Here is a 10,706-nt window from a genome sequence, read left to right on the forward strand (position 1 = left end):
CGCCCGCCGGGTGTTCACCATGCTGCTGCCGCTGCCGCCGCTGCGCCCGCCCCTTCCTCCCTGCCCTCCTTCCTTCCTGCCGCCCGCCCTTCCGGCCCCGCGGCGGGCAGAAGGGTCCGGGCGGCCCCGCGACGCGTGCCGCCTCGTGGAGCCCCGGGGTGCAGGCACTTGATCAAGTGTAAAACGCCGCACTAAAATGCCTACGGGGGTTTCAAATTTTACTTAAACTTTCAGGTTTCTCCTGGAAGTAGATCCCCTCTCACCCATCTTGATGCAAACCAAACGAATGAGGTAATTTGATAAAGTGTTATGCTATTGGTGACTCTAGAAATGCCACGTCTTAAAAGGTACTTTTCTACAGCAAGCAAACTATTAGCAATTTACAGAAAGGAAATAAATCATCCCATTAGAGCAGCCTTTACATCGGTTTAGCACAGTTCCTGTTTTGTAGCATTTCAATATAAAAAGCTGAGCACACATGCAAGTCTGGTAAGGTACAGATCCAGCCAAATACAGACAGAGCTTACAGGTAGTGGTTAAATCATAAGCACACAGCACAGAGCTAGTAGGGAAGTTTAAAATTAAACGAATGTAATTTTGAACTCTGATGCACACTGGCCCAACATTAAAAAAAACCATTTTTATTAAGAGAAAAACATCCAAACTTTTATTGTTGCATTACTAGTTTCAATTCCCTGTTTCTCTCATTTTTCAAGAGAACTGAAGAAGCCAAGAAAGTTGCCTGCTATTTGCCACTACAAAAACGATATCTGAGGACTAAGCTACCTTGAAGAACCTTAATCATTAAATGTAGTGGAATGGATTATAGGAAGCTGACACTCCAGACACTACCTACAGGCATTCAAATTCCACTTGCTGCCTATATGAAGAATTTGAAAGACGGTGAAAATTCATTCCCTTACAGTCCAAATCTCAAAATATGTACAACAAAGTTAATGATACTACCAGTATGAGGCCATGCCCCTGTCTGAAATCAAAATGTAATTAATTGTTTTAGACACTTGGTATCAAAGTTCTGCTAAACTACAAGTTGAACTTTAGGTATCTACTCTCATTTACAGGCCAAGGAAAAGAAAAGGCCTTTTGGACAGAAGGACTACATTAAACCAAAAGCTTTGCCTTAGCTGCAGCAATCTCTCTCTGGGATTAAAAAGCCAATGTGCTAAGCTGCTGCTAATCAGAAAGATACCTATCTTCAGGCTAAGCCTTGCTTCATCTTTCCTGAGTGGCACTCAAGCAACAGGTTTCCCAGGCAACCTCACTAGAACTAATTAATTTTTAGTGAACAGCATTAGCATTTACTGTCTATTCTACTTGGCTAATTGCTTGCGTAGTTCACAAGTATCAAAAAAAAGCCACAGTTGAGAAGGAGACAGGCACAATTTTTGATGAACAGATTTCTTCATAGCTTGTTTTCAAATCTTATTTTAAACATTCACTATTAATACATTTTCTATTTCAAACAGTAAAAATGCCATCACACTTGTGCGAACACTAAATGAACAGTATTGAGGCACAAAGAAGCCAGAAGCAATTCAAGTAACAATCAGAAAGTAATTTGGAAGATGCATTTTCTTCTAAATCATAGGGGTCTTTTCCACTCTATTAAAAATAAACCAATTTTCCCATGCCCACAAATTAAATAGCTGACTTGCCTATATATACATATCAAGTAATGAGATAACAGCTTAATTTTTGGGGGTATTGAATCATTAAAAAAATGACAATTTTCTATAAAAGCTAGTCCTTGAATGCTTGAAATGTATTCACCAGGTATTCACCAGGTAAGTATGATTTAAGAGAAATTTGTTTTTTAAAAAACCAAAAATATATGTTTCTCCATGCTACCTAATGGCAGCTAAAATATAATGATAATTTTTACAGTGAACTGGTCATAAAAAGAAAATTATTTTAAACTGTTACTCTATAGATAACGTCAATAAAAAAGCCCCAAAATATTTCATATTTTGAATGAACCCATCAATAGTTAAGAAAAATAGTGTTAGAACATTACAAACACTCCTACTGGCATCGCACTGAATAATTACAACTTTTGGTAGTTCATTATAAATGCTGTAAAAATCTTTGTATGAAAAATGCAATGTTCCCCCATCCCAAAGGAATTTAAACAGCCTTTACAAAAAAAAAAAAAACCAAACAAAAAACCCAACAAAAAACCAGTGTTTTAAGATGCATTTCTTTTAGCTTGTATGATATAGCCTTTGGACTTGATAATTCCTCTGCTTTTAACAATGACTGAATACCGCAGAAGCCATAAAGGAATCCAGTTGTTGGCTTTCATGTTCTGGATGCTTTCCTGGAGAACTTCTTGGAAACTTGCTTCACAAAGTAATTCTGAAGTTAAAAAGGGATATTTTTGCTTAAAACAATATCATGTAAACAGCTGCAAAAAGCAACACTTAGTAAGAAAAGCCTTTTCCTACAGTCAGGATCTTAAGTGGTACCATATACCCCTCAGATCCACTCTTCCAGAATGCATTTAGAATAAAAGCAGCTGAATATTACAAAATAAATCTCCAGGACACTTTTTTGCAACATTGAGTATTTCTCACAAAACTAACTGAGACTCTGGAGTCATTAGTGGGAGAAAAAGAAAATCAGATTTGAGAAGCTAGCTAGACAAACCAGAGGTGAGTAAAGCATAGGGCTGAAATCAGCAAAGTACTGAGCATTCAGTTACCTCTGCAGTCACTGGAAAGTCAACATTCATAGTAGCTCCCATAAGGGGGCTCATAATAACCATAAGCCCAGAAAGCTTTAAGAAAAATGGGCTTAAATGCCACAAAACAAGAAAAGAAGGCAAGTACAAATCCTCCTAGTTTCCTCTGGAATGTTCATCAAAAGAACAATGTCTTTGGTGAGGACTGCTCAGCAAAAATAGTCTTGATACTCTTCAGCTGACTATTACAGAAAAGTTAGGCTGAGCAAACAACACATAAAGGAATCACAACTTGTGCTGTTTTCTATCAAATCCTCTTCTCCTTAATTTCATGACTTTCAGTGGATACTATTTATTAAAATGCAAGTTGCATTTGGATTTCAGAGGACATGGAAATTGAATGGAAATTGTCAGATTGAATGGGAAATTCATCTTGCATGCTGCCAGAGCAGTGATAAATCCAGCTCAGGCACTGATGAAATTCATCAGTTGTAACAGTGGTACTATGAAGTACATAAGAAACGCTTCACATACTTTTTTCTTTAGGATCAAGGGGAAAGAAAGGAGAAGGAAGGAAAAGTATCATCATGTATAATTAATCATGACCAAGAATGTAGGGAAGGACTTAACTAAATATTGTTTAAGACTTTTTATTATTCCAACTAGGTGTTGAAGTGTCCAACACTCTTAAGGCGTTCTTAAGTGAAGAAGACTGATGATATTTGAGAGAAATGAATGTTATATTCCAGAGTATTGTAGAGAACTGATAACTCAGTTATACAGCTCAAAGGAATGCCTCCAATTTCTTAATTCATTTAGCAAATAAATCGTTGCATTAAGAAGTGAAGAATTTACAACTCTTTTTGTAATGATGTTATATTAAGAAGTCAAGACTTTGAGAGACTCCCACTTAAAGCATAATAATTTTACAGATCTAGTAGTACCCAACTACTCAAAAAATCAACTGGCCATTAACATTTTATGTAATTATTTCACAAGTTCCAGGCAAATACACTTTCATTTGTCATTTACTGGCCTTCAGCAATACATTTAATTCCATATTTTGCAGAAATAAACATAGTACAAATTGCTCAGTAGGTTGTTCTTCTATTTATTTTATTTTCCCTGATTAGAAGTATTTAAAGAAATTATCCAAGGCTGCAAGACTGTTTCAGGAAGGGGTGGAGGAGAGGGGAGGAAGCAACAGCAGTAACTTAACAGAAATATTTCATAAAGGAGAGACTTTTAGAATCCTTGGTTCAGGCCTCAAATATAACAAACTTTGAAGTTCAGGAAAAGATTATTCCTGATTTTCTATTGAATAAATGCTTTCAGAAGTCTTCTGTTAACTTAATCAGCAAAGTCTTACCTTTGGGGTCATTGTGAGTTAGCAGCTGTATGTCAAATTCTTTTGCAAATGCTGTGAGATCAGGTGGCATCACACAACAGGAAGCTAGGTTCACCTGATTACTACTTGGTTTCACCTGAGTAACAAAATATTTTTATAAGAAAAAATCCTAATGCACTTATATTAGCTGTTTCCCTCATGCCTTCTATTACAACAGAAATTTTGCTTTGAACAATTTGTCTTTGACCATTGTTTTGAAGTCTGAGCAAGGCTAATTAATTCTGCATGACTAATTAATGTAGGCAGCTGCAACACCTGCAATTCCCTGCAGCACATAGCCCAAAACAGGAGGAGGATCTAACTTCAGGTGCTTCCATATCAAGATGAGTGCAAACTCACTGCACTCTGGCTTTCTGTCTGCTGTGCTCCCAAAACAGCAGCAGCTTTATTTCCTCCTCACCTCTAGTAAAAGCATTATAAGGATGTTAGTTTGAAAAATACTTCAAATTTAAAAATCCAAACCCATTTTTGTTAGGGATATATTAATTTGCAATCTTCCATGCCTTCAGGCAAGTGCTTGATACAGATCAAGTTAAAAGGGATGCTCTTCCACTGACTTTCTCCTCACAAACTGCATTCATGATCACCATGCAGGTGGTCATTAAATCCTGCAATTGCCCTCTCTCAGTGTACATAAAACACTGAGGGTCACAAAGATGATCAAATGACTGGAACACCTCTCCTATAGGAACAGGCTGAGAGAGTTGGGATTGTGCAGCCTGGAGAAAAGATGGCTCCAGAGAGACCTAAGAGTCCCTTCCAGTACCTTAAAGGGGCTACCAAAGAGCTGGAGAGGGATTTTTTGCAAGTGCATACGGTGATAAGACAAGGGGAATAACTTTAGACTGACAAGGCAGGCTTAGCTTAGCTATCAGGAAGAAGTTCTTCAATGTGACAGTGCTGAGGCACAGAGAAGTGCTAGATGACTGCCCCATCCCTGGAAGTGTTCAAGGCCAGGTTGGACGGGGCTTTGAGCAACGTAACCTACTGGGAAGTGTCCCTGCCCATGACAGGAGGCTTGGAAGTAAATGACCTTTAAGCCCATTTCATGGTGCTATGAACTCGTCACTCTGGACAGCAAAGTCTTGTGCCATTTCATTTAGAGCCTGTCTTCCTCTCTACATTTACGCTTACCGTTAAAACATCATTTCTCCAAGGGGAAATCCTTCCCTTTGTAACACAGCTTAAAGCAAAACCAGCCACGTTTTCAGAGTCACTGGAATAAATCTGAAGGTTTAAGAGTCCTGTTTGTACTCCTTCCTAAGTATACACTTTCAGTTCCTCAATCCTCAAACTTTCAGTACTTCAAAGAACCTGCTTCTGAACAGACCTGTGATTTCCAGCTGTTGCTGGTCAGTACATAAGAACACTGAACAAACAACAGTCATATTTGAGCCACCCCCACCTTGAACATTATGATCATACACAAAATGTTGAAAACAACAGGGCTAATTAATATTTTATATAAAACCATTTAAAACAGAAGTTTGTAACAATTTGTCAGCCAAGAAACGAAGCAGTTACTCTGTCCTAAGAAATGCTATGAGTAGGAAGTTGGTTCTCACCTGTGCCCACAGATACAGCTGCTCTAACAGTGTTTTATCTAGGTCAGAGGCACCTATGGCAACGATCTTTTTGTTTTGAACTAGATTTTCAAGTTCTTTCCAATAAGGTTGCAAATATTCCAAGGAGAGGTTAGTTCCATCTTCAACAGGAGGTGGGGAAATAATGACTGAGTCTAACTGAGCAACTCCAAGGGCAGAACACGCTGCGTAAAAAGAACAGACATTGCAAAATCTTTTATCAGATATGAACATAAACAGCATGACTCTTCAAATTTAGCAAAAACCACACCTCCTGCTTCACTCTGCTAGCTCTCCATTCACCATTTGAAACTCTGAATGTATCTGAGGTCAAGAATAATAACACAACCTTTTTAGCAAAGATTCAAGAATACAGCTGAAGACCACGATTCAGTTTCAGGTCTAGGGAAAGCAAAAAACAAAACCAACAGAAAATGAACAAAAGCATGAAGCTTTTCCCTCCTTTTTAATGTTAAAACTGTATTTTTCTCTGAAGACACTGATGATAAACAAGTCTCTATTTTTTCACCCTCAATTTCTTTTAAAATTTGTAGCTTTCACTCTGAACTATAACTTAAGTACAGGACATGGGTTAGGAAAACTACTTGATATGTGTGAGGCATTAGAAAAGTGCAAGTCTTGGAATGTCACTGAGCTTTAGGAAAAATGCAAGTCATGAGGCCTCTTAAGCACAGCAAACAGAGTAAAGCTACTGAGCTAAAGTAATTAATTTCTTCAAGAGGAGGAGTCCATTATTGTATGTTTGACAAATGGTGGTAAAAATTACAATAAATAAGCTATTAACTGGGGTATCAATAGAGAATAATGGTATCTGGCCCCTTCTTGTTTGGTCACCCCTTAAGCCCAACGAACCTCCAAAACAGTAAAGTTCATTGCTGCTCACAATTACTGTTACATAAGGCCAACACAACTTTATGCAGAGACATTGTATGGCATTTTCAGTAAAACCTAACTATTTCACCAGCTACTTGCAGCATTATTTTATTTCCTAAATAATCTCTGAAAGACTATGCAGTCAGTAGCAAAGTTCATGATGTTAAATGCAACTAACAAGAACTGGCAAGAATGGCTGTATCACTGCTATTAAAACATCACATGCTATTTACTTTTTCACAAGTTTTGTGTGAAAGAATAGAAACTTGCTCCTGCTTGTAGCAAGGAATCAGATTTGAGTTTGTGGATCCAAGGTCACAGTGATCCATTTAATAAGTTTACTGATTGAGCTACTGTGCAAATAGACTTGATTAAGTCTCTCTTAACAGGAAAACAGGATATACTTGTGACAGTGACCAAATACGCCTTTTAGAACTTTTTCCATCTAAGTTCTAGAGTAAAAAAGAAATCCTAACTTAAGTTTGAGTTCCACACTTACCCAGGTCAACTGCGTCTCTGATGGATGAAGAATTTGATCCAACGATGAAAAGCTTTGCTATTTTCAAACAAACTGGAATCAATAACTAAACAAGCCAGGTATTACTAATATACAGCCATTTACTTTTGCTATACTCACTATTAATGAGGTTTTGGGTAAACGATTTTTAAAATACACACCAATTGCTTAAAAAGTTGGAAAAAAACCCAGTTTTTTGAAAGGTGACTGCCCAGTAAAGACACTGTTCTCTTAAATTTCGATGTTGTGCAGTCTCAGAACAAGAAATCATCCAGTTAGATGATGTAGTAAGCTGTAAAGCATCAAGACACGAAGCAGTAACAGTAACAACCTGTGTAAGAACCCCAAATGTAATAGTACAAACAGACTTCTTCACAACTTACTGAGACTCAAAATGTACTAGTGTTAGTTTGGACTGCTTCCTTCAAGTTCATCATATTCAACCTGGAAAAATTATGCAAATAAATGTGCTTCCAATGCTATTTCTTAATTCCAGTATTATCTGTAATATTTTGCTTCAAAAATGTCAAAGATTCACAAAATACATTTAAAATATCTTGAGGTGATGTAAGTTAAGCTAGAAAAATGCTGAGCTGCTTTAAAATCTGAAATACGAATTCAAGACTTTCTTAGCCAATGTTTAAGAACAACAGTGTGCAATAGTGTAATTTGATTCTGCAATTATAAAAGGGAGCAAAAAAACCCCATCTATGAATATCCTATTAATGAGTTCATATGAAACTTTTCCATGACACTGGATTTTTGACTGTGTTCTTACCTGATACTTTCAACTCATCCCTTTCTTCAGGATTTATTTTTTCTATAGCTTGAGCTACAGAACATTCCAGAACCTCCAGTGTTTCCTGTAGTAAGTACATGAGACTTAGGAGCAATGTTAAGAGGAGACAGTAAGCTCCTGAAGAATGTTTTTACTGCAGTTGGAAACAAAAATAGTAGAAAAATGCAAAGACAGAAAGCAAGTAACCCAAGGCTTCTTGATCACTGAGGGGACGTTAAAATAATGAACGTATATGAAAGGCCCTATATGACCCTAATATAGAAAATACAAATTACTGCTTAGAATTATTGGAACAAGATTCAGTAGTAAGTTTTAGAAGGGTAACCAACTCTCTATGTCTTTGATTTCACATGGAATATGGATAAGATGCATAACACCTCTCCTACCTGATTTTGGTCTTGGCTGATCTTTGAGCTCCACTCAGTCAGTGTTTTCTGGATGCAGTCCCGCACCTACAAAAGATTTTTCATGTTGAAGCGTGGGTATGTTCCAGCCACACACAAACACAACAGTACAGAGATGGGCAGGACAGACTGCAAAGCTGAACTAACAACACCACCCCACAGAAGATTCTTCCATCATAGCTTCTAGCTGAAACTTGCTCAAACTGGTTTACTTACATATTTTTATCTTGTCTTCCACAGAGTTTTAGCAGTAATACAAGCACTGTAGTTACTTCTCAGACCAATGCCATCTTAAAAGGAAAGTACAATGCTAGGCAAGCAAGAACTAAGACATGGGGTGGTTTGGGGTTTTTTTACAGAAATTCCTAAGTTACAAAGCAGTCAGATGAGAGCATAAGTGCCATGACACTGTAGAAATGAGACCTGACAATCAACCCCTAAATATTCATTGTATTAATTACTTCTCTTTTTCAGATGCATACAACCCTTCCCATTTACTGCCTACTTACTCCACTAACCAAAACCACTAATGCTTTTAAGTCCTCCATCACTCTAGGGGGAACCTACAGATCCTACCCCACACTTGCGTTTTTCCTTCATCCACAGATGCAAAATAAACTCGGCTAAGATTCTGATAATGGATTTTCTTAAACATAGTAAGACATAACTATTAAACCAGCTAATTAATTTTATACAGTACTAGTGCTGCAGCTGCAGCAGTGCTGTAGCTTCCCTCTGATCCATCCCAGGAGTTAAGCACAGGTACTGTCCGACTGCCACCTGCCACAGGTAGGAGCACTTCCACCAGCTGCTGCTTTACTTCACTTTCCACAGTGTATTTTACAACTGTATGCATACCTGCTTTGTGTACCAGTAAGCAGCCATTTCCTATGACAACCAACTCAGAGAGCTCTAATACCATGCATACCATGCACAAACTAGAAGTCAACATCCCTGCCTGATATCAGACACAATACAGGAACAATACTTTGTGAACAGAAATACTATACATTCCTTCCATCATTCAAAACAGTATAAAAACCCCTGGACCCAAAAGGCAAGAATTGACCACCCCAGTAAATAGCTAAGCACAACAACTTTAATAAAATAACTCTTAATCCTATTTTGATACAATTTATATTGTTATCTTTTCCTTTCTGAAGACAAGTGAGACAGTACTAAATTTTTATATGCTGCTGCTTTGCAACTGCCACTGGACATATTTCTATTGCGGTTCCTCTGCACTCGCCTCTGACTCCCAAGCACACCACTCCCCTGCCCTCAGGCCATGTGGAAAGAGCAGCGTATTCCACTGCTTTGATCAGCTTTTCCAAACACAGCTGCATCTCCTAACGCTGGCATTCACAGTTTCCAAAATTTTAGACTACACCAAAGAGAAGAGTTAAAAGCTGATCACAAATGATCCCAGTTATTTGCTTTTGGAAGTACACCAACTCTGGAAAGCCGGTGGATTTTAGTACCTTAACTATTAGCTATGCACATTGGCCACTCTTTACTTAACAACCCTCCAGAAACTACCCACAAAAGGGTACCCATCATAACACAGCTATGTCTTTGTTACAGAATCCAGCCCTATTTCACACAGATCACAGAACGTTTAATAAGCAACCAGGCCAAATAAAACGTTATGTGGTCACGTTACGACCACATGACAGCTCAACAGAGTATGATGAATTCTTCCTTCTTGTTACATCATCCTCCCTGCCACCTTTCTTCCACTTGTGCATGATTAATATGCAACCAACCAACTTCTAGGTTATCACTAGTGTGACTACATAGCAATAATCAGCCAAACCCATTTTTAAGTGACCATTCTGAGATTACTGTGCCGTGATTAAACAGCAAATATGGTGGTTCTGAAGTTCATGGCCACAGCATCTCCAGACATTTTATGAGAACTATTCTAAGCATTGACACACACCGCTAAAGGCAATACTTTTAAGGTGATGATTAAAAAGCTCTTTTCAACTTTTTAACAAAGAATGACAGCTCTCTGCTTCAAAGAAGATAACTGCTACTTTTCCGAAGATCTGTCTCTATGAAGAAATTAAATTAACTTCAGGTTAGAAAAGAGAATTTTCATCATCTGTAATGCAAGCTCGTACCTATGCATATTTTTATCTTACTAGAGAAGTATAAGGGATCCCCTTTGCCATTACAGACAGCACTTAAATTTGTAAGTGTTTTAATCCTTCACTCTCGGGATCGGAAGGCTGGGCTCGCTCCTTCTCAGGGCAAAGTGCTTCCGGGGGCCCCGGCCTCCCCACAGGGCAGAACACAACGAACGCACGAAAACAAACAAGCAAAACTCTGTTTTGCCATTCCCATCTCGCGCCTCCCGAGGGCACCGGCAAGCGGATCGCTCGGGAGCCAGAGCCC

The 10,706-nt window shown here is 38.3% G+C and overlaps 1 protein-coding gene across 1 annotated transcript in view; it reads right to left on the bottom strand.

Annotated features, from left to right (window-relative positions):
• Positions 1-292: 292 nt before the first annotated feature.
• The window catches only part of GCLM (glutamate-cysteine ligase modifier subunit), an 11,609-nt gene continuing 1,195 nt past the window's right edge, over positions 293-10,706 (bottom strand). Inside the window, exons 3-8 of the mRNA XM_031057864.1 lie at positions 8,289-8,354; positions 7,882-7,966; positions 7,086-7,142; positions 5,675-5,877; positions 4,071-4,185; positions 293-2,376 (exon numbers count right to left, since the gene is read on the bottom strand). Of these exons, the coding sequence (XP_030913724.1) occupies positions 2,207-2,376; positions 4,071-4,185; positions 5,675-5,877; positions 7,086-7,142; positions 7,882-7,966; positions 8,289-8,354 (696 nt within the window). The 3' untranslated portion in view covers positions 293-2,206. The remainder of the gene's footprint in view (positions 2,377-4,070; positions 4,186-5,674; positions 5,878-7,085; positions 7,143-7,881; positions 7,967-8,288; positions 8,355-10,706) is intronic.

This window comes from Geospiza fortis, unplaced genomic scaffold (genome assembly GCF_000277835.1).
Source record: "Geospiza fortis unplaced genomic scaffold, GeoFor_1.0 scaffold403, whole genome shotgun sequence".
Classification (NCBI taxonomy): Eukaryota; Metazoa; Chordata; class Aves; order Passeriformes; family Thraupidae; genus Geospiza; species Geospiza fortis.